This window comes from Castor canadensis, chromosome 2 (genome assembly GCF_047511655.1).
Source record: "Castor canadensis chromosome 2, mCasCan1.hap1v2, whole genome shotgun sequence".
Taxonomy (NCBI): domain Eukaryota; kingdom Metazoa; phylum Chordata; class Mammalia; order Rodentia; family Castoridae; genus Castor; species Castor canadensis.
The window spans coordinates 91,099,276-91,125,760 of record NC_133387.1 but is presented as its reverse complement, the minus strand read 5'-3'; the positions used below and the strand labels follow the sequence as shown (position 1 = coordinate 91,125,760).

The window sequence follows — 26,485 nt, the reverse complement described above, 5'->3', positions numbered from 1 at the left end:
GACATGGTGAGTATCAAGAATCAAAATGCTGTGAAACACCAACACAGAGCTGAGCACACAATGTGAGTCACATTAGATTTTTTCCTATTGCCATCAGAATGTCTCAAACAAAATGAACTTGAACCTGGTGACCTTAGAATGACCAGTATCATGGACAGCTGAAGTTGACTGTGGCCCTCTTGGACCCAAGACCCCATGAAAATCATCATAACCACCATCTCAAGAACAGAATTAGCCTGTGGTGTTGGACCCTTGTCAACATCCAATACTGAAGTCCTTGTCATGCTGCTCTCACCTTGGACTTTCAATTCAGTTTCATCACATTAAAGCACTCATGCACAAAATCAGGCTTTAATATTTTTATTTCTTGTGTTTCTTAAGAAAAACAAAGTACAAATTCAAGAGGCAAAGAAGGCTTTGCAGGGTTTGTGAAGTGAAAGCTTGTAGGGTATTATCTACGTGATGGGTCATAACTAAAAGCATTGAGCTGTGCGCACTAGGACCAGAATGATTTGGGATGCGAGAGGGGCTGTGAGTTGGAAAATCTAATGCAGTAATGATAGAAAAATACACTTGTAACATTAAGGAGTCAGAGCCCCGCAAGCCAGCCAAGCTACACCCTCTGTAGATGCTGTTTTGGACAATAATTGATGAAGACAAGACGAATCTTTGTGCCACCATCTGTTAGGACCTCTTCACATCATCACAGACAGCTATTCTTCTAAACAGACAGAAGGTGACGATGGACAAGTACAGGGCACTCTTGAGGAGCAGGAGGAGGTAGGTGTAGTAGGCAGAGGTGCTTGTAAGCTGCAGCTGAAACACATCTAAGAGAAGTCATGTGTTAGTCTCACTTGTTCTTTCAACAGCATAGCACACATTTTTGGGATGGATTCTCAGATGCTTATTTCCGGTGAGCTACATTAAAGTGATACCTCTTTCCAAAATGCAAATGTCAATACCTACCACTTTCAGTAGAACCACCAAGAGGAAGACTCACTTGAAAATCAAGTTGATTACCAACATTTCCTAAATTCACTGAGAACCTTCCTAATATTAAAAAGCAAGGCCACCTTTTTACTTGATGAGTCCAGTGAGGGTGAAAGTAAGTATGCTATCGAGGTTTTTAAATTGTTTACTCTACCCTGTCTCTAAGTAATAATTAGAGATAATATCAATACAACACTAACCAAATTTCAGATAGGATTCTGCCATCTTTGGATGGAAAGTTTAGTCTTAGTCAATGTATGTAACTACATTGAGAGTGAGAAAAGGAGGAAGGGATTACTTCCATTTCCATTTTGCAAACAGTCTGAGGACACAGAATTAAGTCAATGCTTGATGTCATGTGTTTAGTTAAGTCTTTAACTTCAGATTATATCCACAGCAACACGAACTGAAAGAACATATTCTTATCTACTCTATTGTTTACTTCTCCAAGTACAATAAACATCCCAGACAAAAAAGGATACATACAAAAGTGAAGTGGCACTTCTAGTCTGGAAGCATCAGATGCATCCCTGATTATACATGCAATGAGATCTGAAGGGAGATACAGTTCATCGAAATTTGCTGGTGTTCATAGCTGGCTCCAGGGAGATTATACAAGAGGACACAACAGAAAATAGTCAAATCCAGTTCCCTAGGATGTTTGGTGGTTGTGATAACAGCTTTCTTTCCTAAATGTCTTTTGTTGGTGTGGATGTTATTGGATTATTGCAGTCAAGGTTCTTTGAAACTTTGTAAGAAATCTGAGATGGCAAGTAATATTAAAAACAAAGAATGTAGGCCAACGTGGCTCCTTAGGATCAAAACTACAAATCTTTCCCTGGGAAAATTTCGCAGTTACATGGTCAGTCTTCATAGAGTCAAACCTCAAGCATCATTAGCCCTTGGCATAGACAGGCTCTCAAGAAATGTGTTCATGCCCCTTGTCCTTGGTCAGAGGAGGATCGCCATGCACGTATGGAAGGAGCCTATGGCTACAGGAGACAGAGAAAATGTCAGCACAGCCACAGCTGGAGACAATGCTTCAAGTCACATTCTTGTTTCATATATAGGATGAAGTGGCCAGAAACGAGAATTTACTCTGTGTCTACAAAATAAGACACAAGTTTGGGTGTTTCACATTTGGGCTCTTATCTCTTCAGCGACTGAGAGTTTGAGGTGACTGTTCACAGTGTGCAGATGGTCAAAGCATGAATGAATGGAAGTTACTAGCCTATGTGCACACAGCTGAACATTCAGACAACGGGGTTCAGTTCAGTCTGTGGTTCCCTGACGTGTAGACACTTCCCCACTCAAATCAGATGCCCGTGACTTGGGACCTTGGCTTGGGAATTTCTGGCTCTTTGAAACTATGTTAGAATAGAATCGTCAAGAGAAGAATAATAGAGATGTGAAGAAGAGTATGCAGTCTTTACGTGATAGCCCAAGTTGAGAGCCCCAGATCTAGCTGTGTGGCATGTGCAAGGGACTCAATAAATCTTAGCTCACTCTCCTCATCTGTAATATGAGGGGATCTGCTGTATCATTGATAGGAGTACTAAGTGTAAAATGCACTCACTAGAGCCCCTTTGTGATTTTATCAACTAGCCAGAAGACTTTTAAAGTCTAGATGAATTGGTATGATTTTCATAGCCATTACAAACAGACACATGGATGAGTAAAGGTCCTTTGTTAAAATGGTTCAGAGCATCTCACTGTCTCCTTTAATTTCAAGTCATCTCATATGACTTTAAATTAAATTAAATTTCATTGACTATGCTGTTTATTATGACTAGAAAATTATGGATTAATTTTCAATGTCACTGAACTATTGGGTAACGTTCAGCCATTCTGACTGTTGTGCCTTAAGCAAAGGGTTACATCATTAAGACGACAGAGAGAGGATAATATGCTATAGCATAAGACAAAGACCCACATTCATTAAACGTACCATTTTCACCCTCCAAACGAGCTTTAAGATCTGTGGCATTGACACCTAGAAGAAATGATAACAAGTCCCATTCAATTATTTATGACCATTATTTGGCAGTGTGTATATATGTATGTAAATGTATTTGTATATATACAATCTGGACAGACAGGAACGACTGTCAATCAATATTAGTAAAAGACAATTCCTAACGACTGATGATTGCTCTACCAGGCACACTATGTTAAAGCTTTGCATTCATTGCGCTTAACTCCCCAATTACACTTAAGTGAGTTGAATTCTGAAGGGCTTCATGTCATGAGAGAGAAATTTAGTTTAAAGTCTACTGTAGAATATCTAGCATCTCAATTATTCTTAACAAATGCAATTTTATTACTATATGGGCTGAGCATTTCAGTGAGTTCTTTTTGACGTTAGAAAGATAGGCCAAGAAAATTTCTTTTACTCTAAATAATATTTGGAGCCAGAACTGTTTTTATCTGTGTTGACACCAAGGAAATGATGCATTAAATTATACAATTGCTCAGTCTATCCTGTAAAAACCAGCCAGGGTGGTTTCTGCTTTAAGCCATAGATGTTCAAAAATTAAGATGATCAGGAGGAAAAAAATGCTACAGCATGAGATGATAGGAAACACAATCTCACCTTTCAAACTGGCTTCTCTGAGAGTAATAGTTGTAGCAACTAAAAGAAATGAAAGCAAGAACTAGTCAATTATTCTTGAGTATTATTTGAAACTATCTATATGTATGTATACATATACTTGTACACATATATGTGTATATACATATATATATATATATATATATATATATATATATATATATATGTAGAGAGAGAGTCTTTTGACACAGGCAGGAGACAACATAACTGTCTAATCACTAAAAATATGAACCTAGAAATTCCAAATATATCATGTTTCTGCACAAGAAGATATCAAACTAAATGCATTTTTTATTTTTAATCATAGCTGAATTTTAGTATTTAAGACTGCTTTTCCTCTATATTCATAGCTTCTAGCACAGTGTTGCCACAAAGTAAGTGACCCACAAATGCATGTTCAATGGAAAAATTGGCTCTTCTCAGGCTTTAGCATACACGGAAGGCAGAAGCATTGTATCCCAAAGGTTCTGTCCAATTCTGGAGTGCATTACTGAATTGCACATATCTGGCGGTTGATTTAGAGAAATCATCTACACAGAAGAAAGCAACCATATGTTTTTAAATCATGCACCTCCCCAGTGTCATGCATTCATGCATAAGATTTTCTGTAAGTGACATGTTTGTGGACAGGAGAATGACAATATTATAAAAAATGGAAACTTATCCAGTTATCACTGCTGTGCCAAGTGCTGTGTTCAATGCTTCACATGCTTCATCCTATTTAATTGTCCCATAATACTTACCTGAGTTTTATTTGGATTCCTCCATATCATGAATAAGGAAAAAAATTAGAGTGTAGGCAACTCTCACCAATGAATGGCAGAGCCAGTATTCAGAAAATGGTGTCAGGGTTAAAAGAGACATGGTGTGTGGAAACTACTTTGTAACAACAATGCATAGAAATATAAAATTTACCATAATGAAAAACATCTCCAACAGTATAAGAAAATCTTCTGGCATCTTACTTATTCTTAACCAAGGACTGTTTTATTGGTAAGAGCTGAAGGTTTCTGTCCAATTCATTTGGAGACAGTACAAGAGGTCAAGTCACATTTCGAGTACTCTAATTAAAATTTGAGGTGATTTACATTTAACTATGATTACAAAATAATACTAGAGCAACTTGATATCATGTTTTTTCCAGTAATTATAAACAAAAGACACATGAATGAATGAAGTCCTTTTGTTGAAATAGTTCAGAGTATATCTCTGTATCCTCTAATTTATACTCATCTCATACCAAGGTCATTAGTTAACTGTGCTAATATGACACTATGGAAACCATGAGGCAATTTAAAATGTCACCCAGTCTATTCTGAAACATTCATCCTTCTGGTTTTTCTACCTTAAGCTAGGAAGTAACAAATGTTAAATAACCAGGGGGAAATAAACTAGGCTGTAGCATATTGGCTAAAATAAACTGAAACTTACCACTGTCATCTTCCAGACCAGCTTCTGTGGGCTTAATGGTGGCCCTAACTAAAAGAAATGAGAGCGCAAGTCAGTCAGTTAATTTTGCCTGAAATTTGAGAGTGTACATACATATATATATATATATATATATATATATATATATATATATATATATATACATGAATATAATCTGTGAACAAAGAGCCAGCCCTGCAAAACAAAAAATAATTGGTTTCATTTCAAGCAATTCAGTAGACATGATTCATATATTGTTTCTGCATGTGAAGATATTAAAATTCATGATAAATTTTGTCACAAGTGGAGTGTAACATTCAGATGTTGACCTTCATTAATGCTACATTTTCTTTCTTTTATTACAACTGGAGTGCAATATGCAACACTCCTTTTTCCTCTGTATTCATAGCTCCTAGCACAGGGCATGGTACAAAATAGGTGACACACGGATGCTAGTAAAAAAACTAGAATATTTGTTGCTTACAGGCTTCAACACGCATTCTTGACGAAGTGCTGCACCCACAGTGAACCTGTTCAATCTTTTAGCTTCTTAATTACTTTTAGTCGATAGCCTTGTTATGTTAAAAGATCGGAGAGCAATTCTTTCTGGGAATAACAAGGTGGACCAATTCACATTTCTATTTCTCTGCATAAAACTTGTATGCATGTATGTATATATACATATATTGTTTATACATATATGGTTTGTTAAAGGCCCCAAATTAAGATTAAATTATTTTAAAATGGTTGGAAAAACCATTCACAACGTTTGTTTTCCTCATTATTATTCTTGTACATATATACGTGTCCATACCAATATACCTACATTGCATAATTGTACAGATCATTATTTCTTTTGTGTGTGTTCCTTAAAAAATGGATTTGAGGATAGGCTTTGAGGAAACTCAGAAGAATGAAAATGATAGTATGGTCATGTTTGGTTTTAAAGTATCTTAAAAACTGTCTTAATGGTCTAAAAATTTATATTTTTTCTTATGATGACTGTATTCACTGAATGATAAATGAAAATCCCTATCTCCATGAACTCAGGTAGAAATATGAAGTTCACTTCCTAGAAATAAACTCTATATAAATCCTAAATTCTCTGAATCAATGTTGCTTCCAAACTTGGGACAAATCAGCTTCACCTCCCTTCAAACCACTTCATCACTTCATTGATTTGTACTTCCATGTGTTATTTTTAGAGCTTATAAAAAACAAAAAACCTTCAGGACGAAGCATCAGGTACTCACGTAGAATGCCATTGACGGAAGAGTCCTCTTTAGATTGGTGCCAAGGGAAGCCCATGAAAGACATTTATTTTAGGATTTCATGCCAAACAAAGCGTTCCTAAGCTAGATCCTTCTATACCCGATATTCATTACTATTCTTTTATTATTCCCTGATCACTAGAAACACTCGATGTAACTGTACTCAAGCATAATGGTTATGTTAACCTTACCCTTTGCGTATTCTCCCCCTCCACTCTGTTTTCTCCCAACGGAAATAAATCAGGGTTGTTTGTACAATCTTACTTCAGTTAAAGGGAAGAAATAAGCGTAACATTTTCTATATACGTATGTATGTATACGTGCATAAAATAAACATAGCTATGCTGTATAATTGAAAGCAAACATTTTCACTGACATTTTTCATTTGGTGTTCTTCACAGCCCCAGGGAAATTTAGGAGCCTCTTCAGAATTTACGGGTCAATGCAGAAACTAAAGAACACAGAGAATGAAGTCTTACGCAAGAAATCCAGAAAGGTGACAAATGTCCCCACATGCTCTTTCACATTTGTGGTTCCCCACAAGTTCCAAAGGGCGTGTTAGCCACAGGGAAAAGAACAAGATGATTCATTTTCATGCTCACTCTGATCTCTTCCACTGTTTTTCCTATTCAGGACTGTGACACACAGTGAAGTGGACCACAGCCAGTTCCTCTGTACCGTCAGCCATTTGCCCAGCTGTGTGGATACGCACCTCACCATATCAAAGGTGTTTCTTTGGCACATGCTGCCAGACTCATACATGACCATGTGTGATTAGGAAAAGATGCTGTCTTCGCTGTGGCACATCTACCCTGCAACACTAACTTTTCCTAGACTATTCACACGTGTTCCCACTCAGGCTGGCATAGGCTAGTGATACCGCCCAAGTTTGTGTAGCTGCATTTACGTTGTCATCAGGAAGAATGGATGTACGTTCACTTATGTTAGCCTCACCCAAGCTTAAATTACGATTTTATCTAACACTAATGTACAAAATAAACACAGAGAACATCATGGCTGCCATCACACCTCAGTGACCATTGTTACTCTGGTTTTTGTCGAACCACACTCTGGAACCTTGGCTGAGAAACTTTCTGTCATTCAAAATCTCATGGTAGATAAATCCATATTCACAGAGAGACTGAAGTAGGTTACTTTGTTTACTTCCATGATAGAGCATTCTTAAAAGCAGCATATTGTTCTTATTTTCAAATCAAATAAGGTCATCAAATTTGAAATGCCTTGTGGCATTTACCATGCTCTATGTTGGTAGGTGTTGCTATGCACGTTGTTTCTTTTCACCCATATAACAATTCTAAAAATATTGCGTGACCTGAATATTAAACACTATAATAAGCTACCGAATCTTAGAAAGAAAATTCCAATTTGGTTTCTCCAAAACCATTTTCTCCATTTTAATTCCTCGGGGAATATACCAGGGATTCAGGCTACATTAAATGTAATGAGGTTCAAGAAAGACTTATACTTGGTTTCTTAATATATTTTCTGGAAGTTTATATTTACATTGAGATACTCATACCTTTCTGTATTGGAAACAGAATCTCTTGATCAACTCCTCTTTTATTTTTCTCATGTTTGACGATACATCTGTGTTCCTTATTCATTGAATCTTCACTCACAGTTAGCCAGCTGAACTTCATGTATGTGTCCTTAGTCTTCATCGTGTTTCCCTGCTGGGATTCCAGAATCTTATCGCCATCCCCTTCTTTCCAATATACCTTAATAACATCGGGGAAAAAATTCTCAAGAAGACAAAGATATGTCCCGGCCTTATGGCGATCTATTTCAGCAACTGAAGGAAGAAAAATGGTGGGCTTGGGGGAAATATCTGTATCAAAGCTTTTATCTGTGGGAGAAATGGAAAATTAATAAAGAGAATTATTAGAGAAACCCAAACACTGAATGGTCTGACCACCCTAGAGCACAGCGCTAAAATGACAAGTTGTCATTGTATTTGTGACTACCATGGTTCTCCAATAACCATAAGTTTTCAGGTATTTATTATTGTCCTGATTTAGAGCTCTGCAAGACTTTGAAATGCCATAGTTATTAAGTGGCAGAGCCTGGATGGAAACCTGGCTTTGCCTTTGTCCACATGCTAGTATAGAATTTTCAAATCTCTTATGTTTTCTCAGAGCAGAGCATATTTTCACAGTGCGTGGTGGAAGACAAGGAATGCATTCATTAATCTCTCTAGTGATGAGGATTACTAGATCTTACTAAAATGCTTCAATTTTCCATTCTTTGTCACTTACGTTTTCTGACCAAATAACATGTTTGCTTGCTTAGCAAGTCTCAGCAACACATTTTTCATCTAGGTGACTCTACAATGCACCGTGTTTCTTTTGTTTCTCACATGAAATAATTTCAGGAGTTAGGTTTACATCCCTGTTGGTAACACTACGTCTTAACTTGTTTCAATGGCAATCTTCTTTCATGGATACTTAAGATCTATCTAGTTGTTCTCTCAGCTGCAAATGTGGATCCTATGACCACTTCTGCAGTTCCTAAAATTTGCCTGGTTAATTTCTATCTTTATACAACATCTCACTTGCACATTTAAACTACTGTGTTTTTGGGCGGGCAGTATTTAAAGTTCATCTCCAAAAGATTCAGTGTTTTGAATTTAGAATAAAAAAGTTCATCCTCTACTAAAGAATACTTATTAGTCATTTTTCTGAAATACTCGTGTTAACCTACCAAGTCATACACTTACCCAAATTTTGTTTAACTTTGGAACATATTCACTAAAACCATGTTTTATTTTAGAATTTCAAATTTTAAAATTCAAACATCACTAAGGATACACAGAGGTGTATTTTTCATACTCACTTTAGTACGACTTTACCTCATTAGAGAAAGTGTACACATATCTGTGCATATGCACATTTTGACTCTCAGTATTTCTTCCAAAATGTGTGTCAACCTATATGATACTGATGTGTTTTGTAACTCCTTTATTCTGTTATCTTAATCCACTCATGAAGGAGTAAATGTAACTGGTTTAAACTGAAAATTTATGGTTCCAGAGATTCTTGAAGACATAGTATCGAAATGGAAAACAAGTATCATGTTTACAAAGGCATATTTTGTGTATGTAGAATGTTAACTGATTATGCTTTTATTCGTAGCTATTGATTTAATTTGAATGGTGGAGCTCTTTCTCATTTGACATGTATTTGATATTGAAACGCTTTGCCAATATTGTCTTTGACCTAGTCTAAAGCTTGTGTAAAATTTCAAGAGGCATTCTTTGGAGAAAACAAAATTGATTTTCCCATTTATTCACAGGACAAAGCTTCTCATATTTATACAAAATCAATTAGCATTATCACTTCTGTGAGTGCTCTGACTATAATAGAGTTGTAATCTGCTTATTTTATTTTCATATTCTTACTTTTAATGCAAAAAATAAGATGTTGTATAAATCTCTAGTCACATATTTATGTGCACTTTAAAAGCCAGGTTGTAATAGACAAGACTTAATTTTAAATAGTACGTTGTATTAATATTACTTTAGTCTATATTAATGTATTAACAAATACAGTTTTTGACTTAGGAATTTTTGCTTATCTTTTGCTAGAATCAAATGATTCCTCCAAAACTTTTTAATGTAATAGTTAAAAAGGCAATCAATAGTGTATTTCATCACACATGGTTAATACCAATGTTCTTGAACCTTATATGATGTTTTAAAACAGTACTTGGAAATGAAGACATTACGAGTGTTTTTCATGGTCAAAATTTTCTCAGCCATTCTATTTTTAAATGAATCAAGAATAGAACGGCTACTACACATTTTATTATTGAAAAGATAAATAACCCTGACCAATTAATTTATGTTAGTTAATTTGACTAATCACAAAATACAATTTGAGTTTAATAGCTTAAGTTGTTTGGGTTTTCAGATGCGGCAGTATGAATTTAACAATTACCCATTATAAAAGTATGATATTTCAACTCTACATGAGAATTTATGTGTTACATATTTTTGGTTTTTCCTTTTACTATATACTTACAACTATTTCATATTTAAAGACGGATTTCAGAGTCATGACAAGTTTCCAACTATATTTAATTGGTTTTAATGTTGAGTACCTCCTCATGAATTTAATGTTCGTTTCTGATGAATATGGACAGAAACCTAATCAAATAGATCAAAAATTTGAAGAGCGATGTATATTGATTAATATTAGAGATCATTATGATTATGATTAAGATTTAAAGTATATAGAGAAGCAAAATGTTTAAAAAACATATTTTAGTGTCATTTTTCATGCTAAACCATGAAAACACCTTTTAATGATATGAGAACCTCCGGATACAATCTTTTTCTGTGAGCGAATTTTGAGATCACTTTGCATTTGAACATTTTGAAGTTAGCTGAATCCTCTGGAGAATTTCTTCTGTGTAATGTGATATGCTGAAAACAACTCTCTAGAGTGCATATAATATTCCCTTACATTTGAATTGGAACATTTATTAAACATCTTAATAGATGTTCAATATCTTGATGTATGTTTATACAGTAAAGAACTTTATTTCCATTATCTCATTCAATGCTTGTAGACACTTGCTTGATTCATACTTTTATTCCATTTTATGGATAAGGAAACTGAGGCCCAAGAATAATCACCCAAGTCACTAACAATATGTGGAGTCCAAACTCCTCGTCTACCTCCTTAGATAAATCAGACTCCTTCACTTCACACTTGACTGTGAGAAAAGGGAATGTGTCCAATCTATTAACTGTATCACAGTCTTATCTGTAATTATAAACTTGGTCCTAAGTTCAAATGATATTAATGATATCCTTTCATACAGTACATAATAGCACTTCATAGATATTTACATGAACACAAAGCTAACTCCTATCATTATTTGTACAATGATTTCTCTGTTCTCCTTTAGAGTAAGCCTTTGCATCAAGAATGTCTCCCAAGATTTCCACATCAAATTTCTCTATATTCTTCTTTTTTCTAAACATTCTTACTATGAATCCAATACAATCATCCCATGCCTATTCTCTGTTACCTTGGAAATGTGGTATTCATCTGATACTCACCTATGACAACAAGTTTTGTTCCTCCACCAAAGACTTTCTGATAAGAATTCCACAATGATTCAACCCATGTCAAAAACGTTACACTAGTTAGTATCTCTGAGTTCATCAAATTCTAGTGGCAACATATTTGCCTCAACTCTTAAGACATCAGGGGGGTTCTAGATCTGGCTCCTTTTGCCTATAATTAGTTCTGTGAGCAAGCAAATCAAAAGAACTTTCAAGATTTTTATCCTTAATTTATCCAGAAGCAATGATGTTAGTGTAGATTAATTCAATATCACTACAAGACATGAAGAGAAACTAAAAAGAAACAAAATACCAAAAAGCAATTTCATCAAATATATTACAGAAACACAAGTAGTTACCCTTATCATCATCGTTGTTGTAATCATCATCATAACCGCTATTATTAGCAATTTGTTTGCTTTGTGTATTTGAGTATTTGTGTATTTGAGTACAATATTTTCGTTGCGTGGTTCCAAGCCTTGCCCTTTACTTATAGAAATTCCACATTTGGAGGTTGCAGATAGATCCACAGCTATTAAGATGGAAGAACACTCCTTTGACCTCCTCTTGCTTTCTACTTTGCTCTAATATGCCTAGAATTTCCAAGCCATCATCCCAGGAATCCTCCCTTTCACACCCCCAAGCTTCAGTAGGCTCCCATCTGTCTTAGTTGCATGTTAAGACAATCAAGGGAGCCCTAGCTGAGGTCACCATGTAAATCAGTGCATGGAAATGATTCATTCATGTGGCCCAAAAGTAATGGTTCTTTTCTTATGTGACTCTCAAGCTTTCAACAGAAAACCCAGCCTTGAATGTTCAGCCAGAAATGAGAAATCCAAGTTATCTCTGTTGGCTTCACTCTTCCAGGCAGATTGACTACAGAAATGGCAGGAGGCGTGGTCCTCAAAGACAGCTGGGGTCACTCAGTGTTATCTGGTTACCCTATCTGCTGAGGGTCCATCTGTGTGCATGTTGTTAAAGGTTATGAGGTCCATAGCACTGAACCTGTGATGGTATTGATTAATTTGTTTAATGAACATTTCCACCATTTTGCCAAATGAATGTTATAGGCAATGCCCACCCTATACATCACTGTCCTGCTGCTGAAATTGTGTATGGAAATACTTCTCTAGTTTTACCATGAAAAAATATCAGATCTTAAAATTTGACGCTTCTTATGTCAATTAATAAAAAATACGTATTCCACTATTCTTTTACCTTTGTGCATAAAATTGTACTCTGGGTTGCTTGCTTGGAAATCACATGCTCTTTTTCTCCTTTTCTTCTTGGCCGTCTGCTTTCATTGAATGGTCTGACTGTACTCATGAACAGTATTTTACTTCTTCTCCAATAGATTTGGAAGGGTTGAAATTAATGATCCATAATTTGTGCATTATCGTATATTTTAATGCCTCAGGGATTGTTTTGGGTTCTTGATAAATGAGGCACACAGAATTGAGGATATCTCTGTCTGCAAATAATAGCTCAGTGGAAAGATGCAAATAGACATGCAAAATTTAGAGACTTAATGTGCTAGGACATAAGATGAGGCTTTCCTAAAAGTATCCCTTGCTTAGGGTGCAGGCTTTTTGTAACCTCTCATAAGAAATGATTCTCTACTATTAATATGATTCCAAAATACAGATTAGACAATACCAGCCCAAAATAAACTCAGTGAATGCTAGTTTGGAGATAGCACCCATAAAAGGAACTGATTATAAATATAGTTGGTATGCACTTAGTAATTATTAAATGGCATTAAGTCTTTGAAATTTATTCGTACTTTATACTTATATAGAACAATATGTTAAATGGAAAAATACTTCCTGTTTGTTTTGTGAGTGAATAATTTTAGGGGGTTATAATATCCAGTGATACCATCATATGGTGATTCCAAATAGACAAAACTGGGGTGCACATTGCCATATATAGATATATCAGATCCAGGTGAAGTGCGGACAAAAAGTTCTGATGAAATCCACAGCCAAATAAGTAATATTGCTTAACTGATATTAGTATTGATACATTGTTTAACTTTGTAGGAACAAACCAATTGAGAAATTAAATAGTATAAATACTAATTTGTACTAGGTAGATCTCTCTTTAAACATATTCAAGTTGAGTGAAGCAGACTTTTTTCTTACTTTCAGAGATAACTATACAGATAGAAGTCACATTGTATTCGACCAGGTATTATTTGAGATGATGCATAATACATTCTCATTATTTTAGAAACAGAAACTGTTTTGTCAGAAAAGACATGTTGCAGAAACTGACCAGTTTTTATAATGTTCGATATAGATTAAGTGGTGGTTAATGAGAAATGAACACAATGACTGAACTGAATTTTTTAAAAAAATACAAATGTACCTTATGTGACTTTTGAATATGGTCACACAGTGAAATATTTTCACATTTGATATTAAACATACTATAACCAAAGAAATATTTAATATTCTTGTGACCAAATGATAACTTTAGCAAATTAAAAAAATTCCCAATAGCTATTTTTTAGATTCAATTGCATAAAATGAATTTACATAACCTTTCAACAGAGAAATAACAAAGTGACCTAACCCCTCCATCCCCAGGGATCAACAGTCATCCTAAATGCCTTGTTAATGTCTGCCATAACAGATCGGGAAGAATATTGCCTTTTAGGACCTGGTAATGTGACCTAACCTCTTTGGAGGTCCCACTATGAAGGCCAACTGCCCGTCTCCCCTCCCAAATTTATTCAACAGTACGGAGAGCAATTTTACCTATAAACAAGCTTTGTACCAGGACAGAAACAGAAGCTTTTAGGATTTTGACATCCATTTACCCATTGTCTTAAAATCTCTTCAGAAAATTATCCTAGTAATGGCCCAAGCAATATAAGATAGTGCCAGCATTATTTCAGTATTTGCATGAGAACATGAAAGTTGGCCATGCTGACAAGAAGCAAAGACATAAGTCAAATAAATCACACTAGATCTGAAGGTAATCACACATTAAAGTCTAAGCCCACTCTGCCTGGCAGCTTGGGTTATGCCTATTCTCTTGTATCACATGTGTTGAAAAGCCTGATTTTATCTTTTCTCAGAATTTGCCAGAAGCTTCTAAATCTCCTTCCTTAAAAGGTTTAAATGAATAAATCAGTTCTTGGTCCTTGGATGTAATTTACAGTTATTTAATATTTATTGAATTTCAAAAGAACCAATAAGATTAGTCATGTATTGGAGTATTTAATAAATCTATAGTCAACATTATTTATATGTGTTTTGTGATTCATTTGAGTGGAGGGATGAGTATCTGATTTGACTTAAAAAATAGTTGGTTTTTAGATCCAATTCTAATTGACAATAAACTTGAGTTGCTCCCCAATATGAATTCTTAATGGTGATTTCTTAAGCTATTCATTGTTGGATGAAGTTCCTTTTCACTGGAAAATTCCATGACAGTTTCTAGGGCATTGAGTTTTAATCTTATGTTGCTCATCAGAGAATCCTAATCTAAGAGTATGTCTTTATCTGTTCCATCCTAAGAATTGAGGTGACTCTGAGTTATTGAACTAAAGAATGCAATTTAGAATATCTACTATAATTCTTTAAGCAGCTTCAATATTTCTGGCAAATTTGATGCCATTGTAGAAATAAAATTGCAGGCAAGGGTGTCAAAATGACTTGTCTCCACAGAAATACCCTAAGAATCATTTCTTCAGTGTTTATAAAATGCACATTCAATATGACTTCCATGACCATGTTAGCAGGAGAAAGGTCATTTTAGGGGAAGAATTATAAGCATAAGCATTGTGCATACGAATGAATAATAATACAAGCTGTGAACTGTTTCTAATTAAATAGTTAGTGAAAGGATACATGTAAAAGGCCAAGCTACAAAGAAGAAATACTCAGCACAAAAGAACATGTGTTAATGTTCATAACATCATGTAATGTTATACAGCAGATGATTTAGAATAGACAAACTGCCACAGTTATTAGTATGAAGTTTTTGAATTTTGGATTTTTGGATTAAGAATTCTCAACCTGTGCATGGATTTTATTAGCAATGAGTAGTACACAAATTGAAAAAGAAGAAGGCCTCATGAACGCAGGACCTCCTGCGTCTCAGGCACCCCAGGCCAAAGAACATGGAGACTCACAATCAAACCAAATTCTAGAACTCTAATGCACAGGAGTGGAAGCTTGAGTGTTGGGACTGTATCTTGTTGGCCATTTTATCTCCATCATCCAAAGAGTACTGTGTTCAATGCATTTTTGCTCAGAGAGTGAATGAATACATGAGGATGCGAAAATGATGTCTTTTCATGGTCTTTTGACTGAATTGCTTGGTGGACCTTGCAAATTCTAGCAAACTGGGCCATCTTCAAGCACAATAACAAGAATCATAGCAGCATAATTTTGACTGATCTCATCGAGCCCTGTATGAAGTCTGAGGAATAAGAAGTGGGATCAATTGATGTTCTATAGCTATTTAATGTAAGAATTAATTTCTTGGCACTATTTATTGTTAAGGATGAGTGAGACCAAAATTATAGAATTCACTGGTTGCAAGGAGAAAGGAGCACTATATAACATCTCACAGTGTAGAGTATAAACAATGACTAAAATTCCATTTTGAGATCTTTCATTTAAGGACTTTACAAAAACACATTGGAGCAATAACTTACATCAGTGCTCTACTGACTTGCTCCACATTCAATTTTAATTTCTAGCTGAGACTATCCTCTGAGTGTACATGCATTCTGAATGCATAATTTCATTCTCTCCTGGCAGGGAGAGAACAAAGATGAACACAAGTTTTCTTTCCATATCTAGTACCTCTTCATATCCCTTTAGAGGGACTGGGGTTGGAACTGCAGTCTTTGAACTTGCAAAGCTGATGTTCTATTGCTTGAGCTCTACCACCAGTCAAGTCAACATTAGTCTGGTTTATTTTGAACACTGGGTCCCTCACTCTATTTTCCCAGGCTGGCCTCAAATGGAGATCCTCCCAATGTCATCTGCCCAAGTTGCTAGTAATAGAGGTGTGAGCCACTGGTGCACAATCATATCCAATATCCTCTACTCAGGTGAAGAACAGGGTAGAGAGATATGTTTGATGTTCATTTTTTTTCTTATTCTAAAAAGCATCTAAGCATTTTTCATTACTAGGATAAAAATAGGAAAAAGTTACTCACCTGAGGCAGTTACTATGAGCTTAGTCCCTTCTCCCAATACCATGATCCAGCCTGAGCTATCCCAATGCTCACAGCTTCTACAAAAATCTTCACAAAGTGACCAGCAGTCTCCTGTGTTTTTCCCATGAATTCGATGTTGTGTCTTGTGTTGGAAGTCCTTGAATATAGGTTTTGTGTCATGTGATAGTTTGCAAATTTCCTCATAAACTGACCTCATCATCTGTTTTCCACTGGGGTAGCAATTGTTGTAAAGCAACAGCAGAAAATGGAAAAGTAAGAGCAGGATAGAAGAGAGTTGGGCCCACTGGTCAAGCAAATACTTTTTCAAGTTGCCAGGAAAAGAACTCTAAGTCTTTTTTTTTCTTTTAATTTGCAGGTGTTCAGTTGTGTTAAACGGCTCAGAATTGTCCTCCGTTCTCAGAAGCATCAAACCATCTCAGATTGTAATTTGGGAATACTTTCTAAAGGAGGAAGCGATACAGTAACTGAAAATGCAAATGTGCCAGCACATTTGGGAAATGTGAACCACTGTCTCAGTTTTCAATAAAACCACATTTACCTTTTGGCATCATGATTCATTATCAGACAATGCCAAATGAGAAAATAAGTCCCCTGGTGACTTAATAACTTTTCCTACAATACAGAATAAAATTGTAGAAGTCTGCCTTTCATAAATTTTTAGATTCTCTTTTAAAACTAGAATGTGGAAAAATTACAGTTGTCTTTATGTCGAAAGAAGAAACCACTTGAAGGCAGTTCTGTAATCTTATGCCAGTCCTGTGAGAATAGGAAAAACCAGTAACCAGAATCATCTGGGTCCTCACCTGAGGTCACATGAGGTGTCCTAATTCAAGGACTGAGGAGAAGAGGGCCTGATGATCACCATGTCCTTCAGATCCACGCTGTCCAGGACAGAGTTCCATGAGCAGACATGACCTCTGGCCAAGGACAAAGGGACGCACATGATCACGGTGGACCACTGCCATTCATAGCAGCTCACAGCCACCACCAAACTGGAGAGGACAAGAAAGCTGCGTGGAAACCATGTTTGGAAGGGCCATTAAATGCTGAAATATTTATTTAATTTAGGAAAGGTTTTTAAGCTGAGAATTCTTTTTTTTAATATTTGGAATTGTCGATTATTATTTGCATCTAAGGCAAATTTACTGTTTTTCCTCATTCCAAGACTGTAATAATTTTTGGAACTTTAAGAATTTTCTCTATTTCCAAAGCCATGGAATAAAAAAACTGAGGACAATTAGTAATGGGTTACAAAATATTTTATCATTTTAACAAGAAATACATGAACTCTAAGATAACACAGTGTATAATTTTATTAAAGACCTATAATAAAACCTGAATAAATATAAGTGCACATAATTATAAAGAAAAAACTACTAACATAAAAAGACCAATACCCTGTAAATTTGCATGTAAACTGACTGACATTCTAGCAAGTTTTATTGATTTTTTTGAAATGTGAGTGCTAGTGGTGAGCTAGGTAAGTTGATTTTAAATTTATAAGTAAATTGATTAATAATTTTTTAAAAAATAGTAAGTAGACAGTTGACGTAATCTATAATAAGTTATTACAAAGTACCAATATGACAATGATGTAAAAATAATGAAAGAAAGAAAGAAATCAGAAATTCTCCAGACAATTCTAAGTATATGTGGATATTTAAAAGTGATACAAGAGCAGAAGGCGAGGTTCAAGTGGCAGAGCAACTGCCTAGGAAGCACAAGAATCTGATTTCAAACCCCAGTACTGACAAAAATATTTACATATGATACAGCATTTTTTAAATTTTGGGAAATTTTTGACTATTTTTAAACTGTTATTAAAATACAGTTATCTATTGGAAAAAAGTCTCTCCCTCCTGCCATACAAATTAGGTTCCGAGTAAATTAAAAGTAAAATGACATTTGCAAATCTAGATGTGTATGAAATCTAGATGTGTGATACCTTGGGAACCCACGATTCACAGGTCTTTGTTTCCCTCATCTTTAAGGTGAATATGATGAGACCCATTTCGCCCACCTTTACAGGGCTCAAATGAAATATTGTGCCTAGAAATAGTAGACATTCTAAAATTGTTCACTTTTCTCTTGTCATTGATACAAAAGTTCAGGTAAAGATGATTATTTCTTTAAAGAAAGCAAGCAAATATCATAGACTTGTGTATAAAAATCAGTATTTTGATTGTCACCCTGCTTTATGTAACACAATGTATCACCCTACTCAATGCATCCTAAGAGGACCAGTGAAAACAATTTCAATACTACATCAAATGTAAGTATGAGAAAACATACAAATGACAAGCGAGTCACATAAGGTAAAGAAGTTTTAACTTAATTGTGCAAAGTTTTGTGACTCTCTTTCCAAGTTTGACATTGAAAACTTTCATAGTTCACCAACTTCAACCAAATTTGTTACAGGATCAAAAGGTATGAAAATATATCACATTTTTCATTTCAGGGATTGGTTGCTAACTTGAGAAAAAATAGTAATGTATCCACTTTCATATTGGTTTATATCCTAGTAACTTATTTTGCTTTCTTAGAAATATTTAATCAAATGAAATATCCATACCACATCAGGAATAGATATGAATATTCCCATACATTGTTTATTTATTTTTTATAAAACATCATTCCATATAAAGAAGGGAGGATTTAAATACACATAATAAAATTATAGGCACCCCCTGTTTTAGAGTCTAGTAATGAAATTTTCATTAACAGATTTTGAGTCATTAATGCTGGAAAGTATTAAAGTATGCTACCTTTACACTTGATATTTCTATATAAAAACCAGTATCTTCCCAATCATTGTGTTTACTTTTATAAATGTTGGCCATTGCTTCACTATTTAATTTTCCTTCAATATTTTTTTTACTTTTCCTTCTTTGTATTGTCCTTCTTTTCAATATTTAATATTTTTTATTATCTCTTCCTTTGTATTTTAAAAATACCCCTAATTTTTTCATAGACTCATCTTTTGCCTTATAGTCTCTTTTTATTTAGGAAAAGAGAAGATAAAAAGAGGCACATGAAATAGGGAAGACTTTTTATTACAACATATGTTGAACATTATTTATTTGTTGGGATTTTTTTATTAGGGTAGAGCTTTTAAAATGATCAATACTTGACCATCTTTGACCTAGAAAAGATGTCAGTTTCTTATGGTTCAAACTTAATTCCTATGTATATCCTAGTAATTTTGATGTCTTTTAATAAAGTCTAAACCATAGTCAGACACTTCCAAAAAGAAAAATTGCTGTCCCATTACAATAAACACAGATAATAATCTGACACATGCAAGAGAGTAAAAGCACATACTTTTCTAAGTTATTTTACAGTCCAGCATAATTTCAATTTCACATATAACATTGCTCAAGTAATACTCTATTATGTTCCTGTGTGAAAACATACAAAAGTGTACACTTTACTTGGTTGTAGAAACTCAAGATTTTGAGAGAGTTCAGTTCACTTCAATTCTCAGCAGTTTCTTCCCTTAAGAAATTTAACTGTCGTCTCCATTCTGAATTTCTTGATCATCTACTCTCTTGGGGCTTCTTTTTCACTTGACATGTATTAGAGATCTGTGTAATACTCACAGGAAGGCAAGCCCAGTGGAGTCTCTGCTTCTTTTTTTGGCAAGTGAATACTGTCTGTAAGGAACAGCAATTCATGCAAGATACTTCTGTGTGGAAAATCAATCTTTGGTATTTAACACCCTACCCTCACCTCAAAGCTCCTCTCCAATTCCTTCCTCCCTGTTCCAGAATGAAAAGCCGTGGCCCCAGGTTCTCTGAATTGGGAGAAGAAAATTCGTAAATATATTAAGGGAGATGTCACCTGCTCAATTCTCTCTCTCAGCTTCACCTAGAAATCATTATGACCATTAAAAGTCAGGTGAGAAACAGAGTTTGTGAGTTCAAGTTGTCCTGAGATTTCAGCTCAAGGTTCTCTAACCCAGATCCTGTTTATTAAATGACTTTACACTGCATAATGTAGTTGGATGGACGGTGTGGATGGGTCTTCTTCAGGTACATGCTAGATCCTTAAAAGGTCCTTAAAAGGTTAGAAGATCTGCATCTAACCTAACCATATATTATATTGGGTATTGTTTTCTGAGAATTACAGCGCATATCCAAATAAATTTTTTAAAAGTAGAAAAAGACTCACTTTCTTTTCATATTTTAAAGAGCAATGTACCAGTGCATCATAGTGTGAATAAATGCACAGAATGGTGACTATAGCTAACAATAATGTAGTGCATATTTTAAAAAGCAGGAATAAAGGAGTTTGAATGTTTTCTCCATAAAGAAATGTTAAATGGACTTCCAAGATGGCTGATATAAACGCCCACCACATTCCTGTGTCTCCACGTTAATTACATGGCTGCAAGGAAAGGCAGGAAGTTTAGAAAGGCAATGGAGAGAACAAATGAAAGAGAAGACAGAGATGTGGGGAAATGCAGAAATACCAAACCTTAGAGCAATAAAGACACAAAGGAAAAACTTTGCATATGTGGAGCCCAGAGCATCCTGTGTTCTGAGCTTATCCAGTGCTAGCTGTGGGAGGAGACCATCTCTTTGGAGCACATCCTCAACCATTCCATCCATAACCTTCTAACCCAAGTCATTGCACCATGAGAGTGAGCTGTGTGCTGGATGCTGTTTTGCAGAGTATCAGCATGGTAGTCTAGTGGGTAGATGACAAACCTCAAATGAGCTGGCGATTCCTGGAGTTTCTTAATCGGCCATCCAGTACAAGGTATGGCATGGGCACAGGGAAAGCCATGGGACTGGCAATCTCTGTGCAAGTGCAGCTTGGCCAAATCCTAGACCTACCAACTGGTATGTTTGTGTAGTGAGAGGTAGCTGCATGCCAGAGGCACTTGACCCAGGAGGGGCTGAAGAATGGGTAAACACAAACCAATCTGAGTCAGATGCAAGACAAGGAAGTGTTGCTCTTAGCACACAGCTAAGACCCCCAGGCAGTAAGAATGTGCTCCAGACTATTCCACGTAGGCTTCCCACAGAAATTGGCTTTCTAATTTAATTTATTATCGAATTTTTCCCATTTTTTTATCACCTGAAGATGTTAATGTAAAGAAGCCATTTTCTTCTTAAAGATCTGACGTTTTTACTTATCTAACATGAGATGGAGATAGGAAGGGGGGAGAGGGAAAAAGCAAGAGGGAGAAAGGAGAGGGAAATGATAGAAATAGACAGATAGAACTCATGTATGACCCAACTTCATACTTTGGACTATGCAGTCAAAGGAAACCAATTTTTAACTTTTATTGGTTTTGAATATAACCATAAAATCAGCAGCTTAGATATGACAAACTCCTGGACCACTTTAATACCCTTTCAAAACAAAATCCATGTGTGTTACTTACTTCTCTCTGCTGTGACAAAACACTTGAGAGACTATCAACTTGAAAGAAAAGAGGATTTTTGGGCTCATATTTTCAGAGGTTTCAGTTCATGGTCATTTCTTTCAGGGTTTATTGTTTGGCAGAACATCATGGATGGGAGCATGATGTGGATGGGAGCCCCTCAGCTCATGGCAGCCAGGAAGAACAGAAGGAAAGAGAGGTGGCAGGGACAAGATAAACCTGTCCATGCAGGCCCCAGTGACCAATGGCATCCAACTAAGCCCCACCAGATAGTGTTCACCATTTCCCAATAATGACATCAAATTGTGACTCTACCAATGGATTAACCCACTTTTGAGGTTAGAGCCCTCATGTACCAATAACCTCCCCCAATCTCCCCAGCTGGCAACCAATATTTTACATGAGCCTCTCAGGACATTTTATATCCAAACCATAATATGATGGTTTTATTTCCTGTCAAAAATAGCTCATACTCAATAGGAATCATAATGAAACACAAGAAACAACTGCATTTTCTGTGATCACCCAGAAAGTTACCGTTAACAGAACAGCACTTAGCATTTCAGACGAGTTCTGCTCATTTTAATTATTTCACATTGACGTCATTCCATTGCATACTCATTTGTGCTCTGTCCTTATTTAAACAGATTACAGGAAAATAGTCAAACTCTGTAGTTTCTTCATGCAGTACTCTAATTCTAGTCAAGAACTCCAGTTCACCTGTTCCTTGACTGCCAGATCACTTAGGGTCCCCAGATAGTGTTCTTTTTACATGGCCAGCCTCACAACACACAAGAGCAAATGACACAAAGTAACTGCCTTAAATCTACTCCCATGCAACCTCTGGAATGCTGCAGTCTTCACTTTGTAGCTGGTGAGTAGAGCATGCTTTCCTGCCTGCCTTCCTCTCCCTGCTTCATTCCTGCTGGTGTTCCTGCACCACTCACAGGAACCACCTATGCTCAGTGCCTGAGGCTCACCTTTAGGGGGAACCAAACTGAGACAGGCAGGTCATGACCCTTTATTAAAGGTCACAACTGCTGTTAGGAACCCTCCAATATAGACACTCCCAGCTGTCATTCTCCACTGTGACCTAAAACTCCAAAAAACTTTTGTTGCTGCAATGACTGTGGGAGTGATTGGGACAGAGACTCTGTAGCCCCAAACCAACAATATTTTCCATCTGAAAAAAATAATCTTTATGAAGGACTTAGCACATCCTTTCACTCATTTATTTCTGGAAAGGGTTCATATTCTCACACTATTCTCATTTCCGTGGTTTTCAAGGACTTTGGCAACTCTATTCATGGCTACTATGTGGTAAGATAATAATACTGAAAAACATTTTTCCTTTTTCTCTATTTTCTTGGCTTTTCCTTTCCTTTCCTTTCTTTCTTTCCATGTATCCTCCCTTCCTTCCTTCCTTCCTTCCTTCCTTCCTTCCTTCCTTTCTTTTTCCTTTATTTCTTTCACTTGTAATCCTCCAACCTTGACCTCCAGTGCTCAGATTAAAGCTGTTAACCCATACACATGGCCACGGGTACTTTCTGATGTCAGAAGTATTCCTCCTTAATTTCTACTTAGTGAGAAATAGATTTCAAGGAGGTGGGAGAGCAATGTTTATAGTTTTACTTTTAAAATGTATTTCGTATTCATTCTCAAGCACTCAGCTACTGATCAGAGAATAAACCCATTAAAGTGGTTAATACTTTTTAATTTTGTTGTCTTTTGAGCGATACTATGTTTGTATCCTTATACATAAGAAAACAGGTATTATCTCTTTTTTAACTCAATGATGCTTTTATTTGAGATTTTTCAATGTTCTTAGCAGGACTCTAAAGTCAAGGTCTTTAAGACCTGGGCCTGGACCAGCGCTTGCTGTGTCCCAACCGTGAGCACTAAGTGTAATTGAGCTGCGTCCTGTTCTACCAGACACAGGGTTTGTATTTTGGTCTCTCATATCCCCAAAGATCTAATTGTTAGATCACTGATAAAATGGGCACTAGACTTCTTCAGGAAGGATTCAGGATACCAGTAAAAGACATGGAATTCTCGTGTTTGGTGGATCATTTAACTCAGAAAGTCTCCAATGCTTCAGAATGAATTAGGAAAATAATAACCAGCAATATTTTAGGATATGTATACTTCTTTCCTGGCATTTAACCCTCTAAACTATTGAGTTAATGAAAATCTTTGCACAGTCAATTAATAAACAACTAGATTATGCTGTGAGCCTTCCACCCTGTGTTTACAGAGTTCTCAGATAGCCTAATTTGACCATAATTGCTGAGCCCAAATGGGACTCACTGTGAGAGCAGAACCCACAATGTCTCCCTGGGAAGCTCCAGAAGTGCTGCACAGAGCACATACCCAGCTGACAACGCTGTGGTTACCCATGTTGAGAAGGATGTGGGTGGGCACAGATGTGGGAATGGTTCTTGGGTAGGTTATTCTAGGAACTCCGACACTGTGCTCCATCCAGAGGGCACAATAGTACATGGCTTCATCTTCTTTTGTTAGGAAATTTATCTTCAAGGTTGACGTGGAAGTTGGAAAATTTTTACTTGCCTCGATTTTCTTGTTTTTTCCTGCTAAGGTACGTGCATTATAACTTGTTCGAACATATAATAGATACTCGAACCCTTGATTTGGTTTCTGTCTGTACCAATGTATGTACTCTTTGTCAAAGTTCTTAGAGGAAACCTTACAAGACACCTGAGCACTCTGATGAGTTGCTTTGGAAATTGACATTTCTGGCTGCTCCAACTGCCCAAGTCCATCTGCAAGAAAAGGAGAGAAACCCCATCAACACCGGACACATGAAGAGGCAGCAATAAGGAAAGACTTCATCTCATTAGGTGGAAGGGATGGAGGCAACTCACAAGCCCAGAGAGAGAAGAAGACTGTTTCTAGGAGTGGCATCCTGTCAGCCAGATCAGCAACACAGGGAGAAGATGAGACAGTGTGGACCTGTGAGCTGGAGGCCTCAGGTCCGTAGCACGAGGGTGGGGCTGTCCTAGTATATCAGAGGAGTGGAGGGTCAGGTGATCTCCTAGGGTTCTTCATGATCTACTGCTGTTCCAAGCAGTTCTGGGGTTTCCTAAACCACAGTAGCTGGGCAGATGGGGTAAGTGGTTTAACCATCTTGGAAGTCTTTCCCGGTATGATCGTGTTCATCTGCGCTGTGAGTTCATGAGTGAGTGAGTGTCACCCTCTGCAATTTCATACTACAGTAATAGTGTTGCTTCAGAAGTCTGAAAGCATACCTACTCCATTCTGTTCCTATGTCTATGTTTCAATGATGTGCTGTTCATTCTAGCTCAGGTGAGAAATTCAACATATATTTTTTAGCAACACAACCAAATAAAAATCAGGCAGTGAAATATTTCATTCATATCATTTAGCATGTCATAAGTAGGATCACTTGAAGTATTTTCATTTTTGGTTTCAGCTGATTCAGATGTCACCCAGAAGATTATGACACAGATATATAACATCTCATTTGTAACCTGGATGCCTCTAACTAGGAACAGGACAGAGATTGTTAGCACGTATGACCAAATAATCTGTGGTAATCAAGCTGTCCTCTTTCTCCTTGGAATGGACACATGAACACGTGACATAGAGGAATATTTTCAAGTCAATATTATGTTTAATACCCAATGATATTATTACAAATAATGTAGCATCTAATAACCATTGAGGACATGCTACATGGTAGGCACTGCACTAAACGTTTCCTCGTATTATTTCACTTAACTGTTTCCAGAGCCCTTTGAGATAGGTGTTATGTTCTTCTCCATTTGACACAGAGGACAGTGATAAAGAGAAGTAAAGTGACTCATTCAGCAGCACAGAGCTCTAAAATATGAGAAGTCAGATGAGCAACAGTCATTTGCAAGAGAAAATCTGAGTAAAATGAGGCACAAAAATGTCACCAACGTCCCATGTCATTTATATGTTCTTCATACTTGTCTCTACATGTGTAGAGTGGGATAATAAGATTGCCCCACTATGTGCATAGGATCAGAAATGAGCGTGTCAAAGAGATATCTGCAGCCTTATGTTTAGTGCAGCAGTTTTCACAGCAGGTGGATGTGGTGTGTATGAATGGATGAATGGATAAAGAAGATGTTGTGTAAATATACACAACGGGATATTTTCCAGCCATACAAAAGCAAGAAATTCTGTCATTCACAGTAACATCAATGGAATGGGGTTCAAATACCAAACATCATTCCATTTAGCTTATCAGTCTCCAATTGTTTATACAAAACATCTATAAAATTAAAATTTAAAAATAATAAAAATTGATCCCAAAATTATTATCAGGATTACATGACATGAAGTATGCTAAGTCACTACTGTTTGCTGGCACATAGGGTGTATTCACTTAGACAGCTATTACCCACTGAAGGGAACATTCATTACAGTTTTTGATTTCCTATACATTTGAATTCTTCCAGAGAATTCTTTGCATAGTCAACTCTACACAAAC

General features: G+C 36.2%; 1 gene segment (V, D, J or C); it reads right to left on the bottom strand.

Annotated features, from left to right (window-relative positions):
- Positions 1-344: 344 nt before the first annotated feature.
- On the bottom strand, positions 345-25,129 carry LOC109696787 (T-cell receptor gamma chain C region C10.5-like). The segment is given in 8 exon segments: positions 345-827; positions 2,939-2,983; positions 3,584-3,622; positions 5,033-5,080; positions 7,841-8,167; positions 16,575-16,625; positions 24,456-24,767; positions 24,870-25,129. Coding segments are annotated over 8 exon segments (1,005 nt in total).
- Between the last annotated feature and the right edge of the window lie 1,356 nt (positions 25,130-26,485).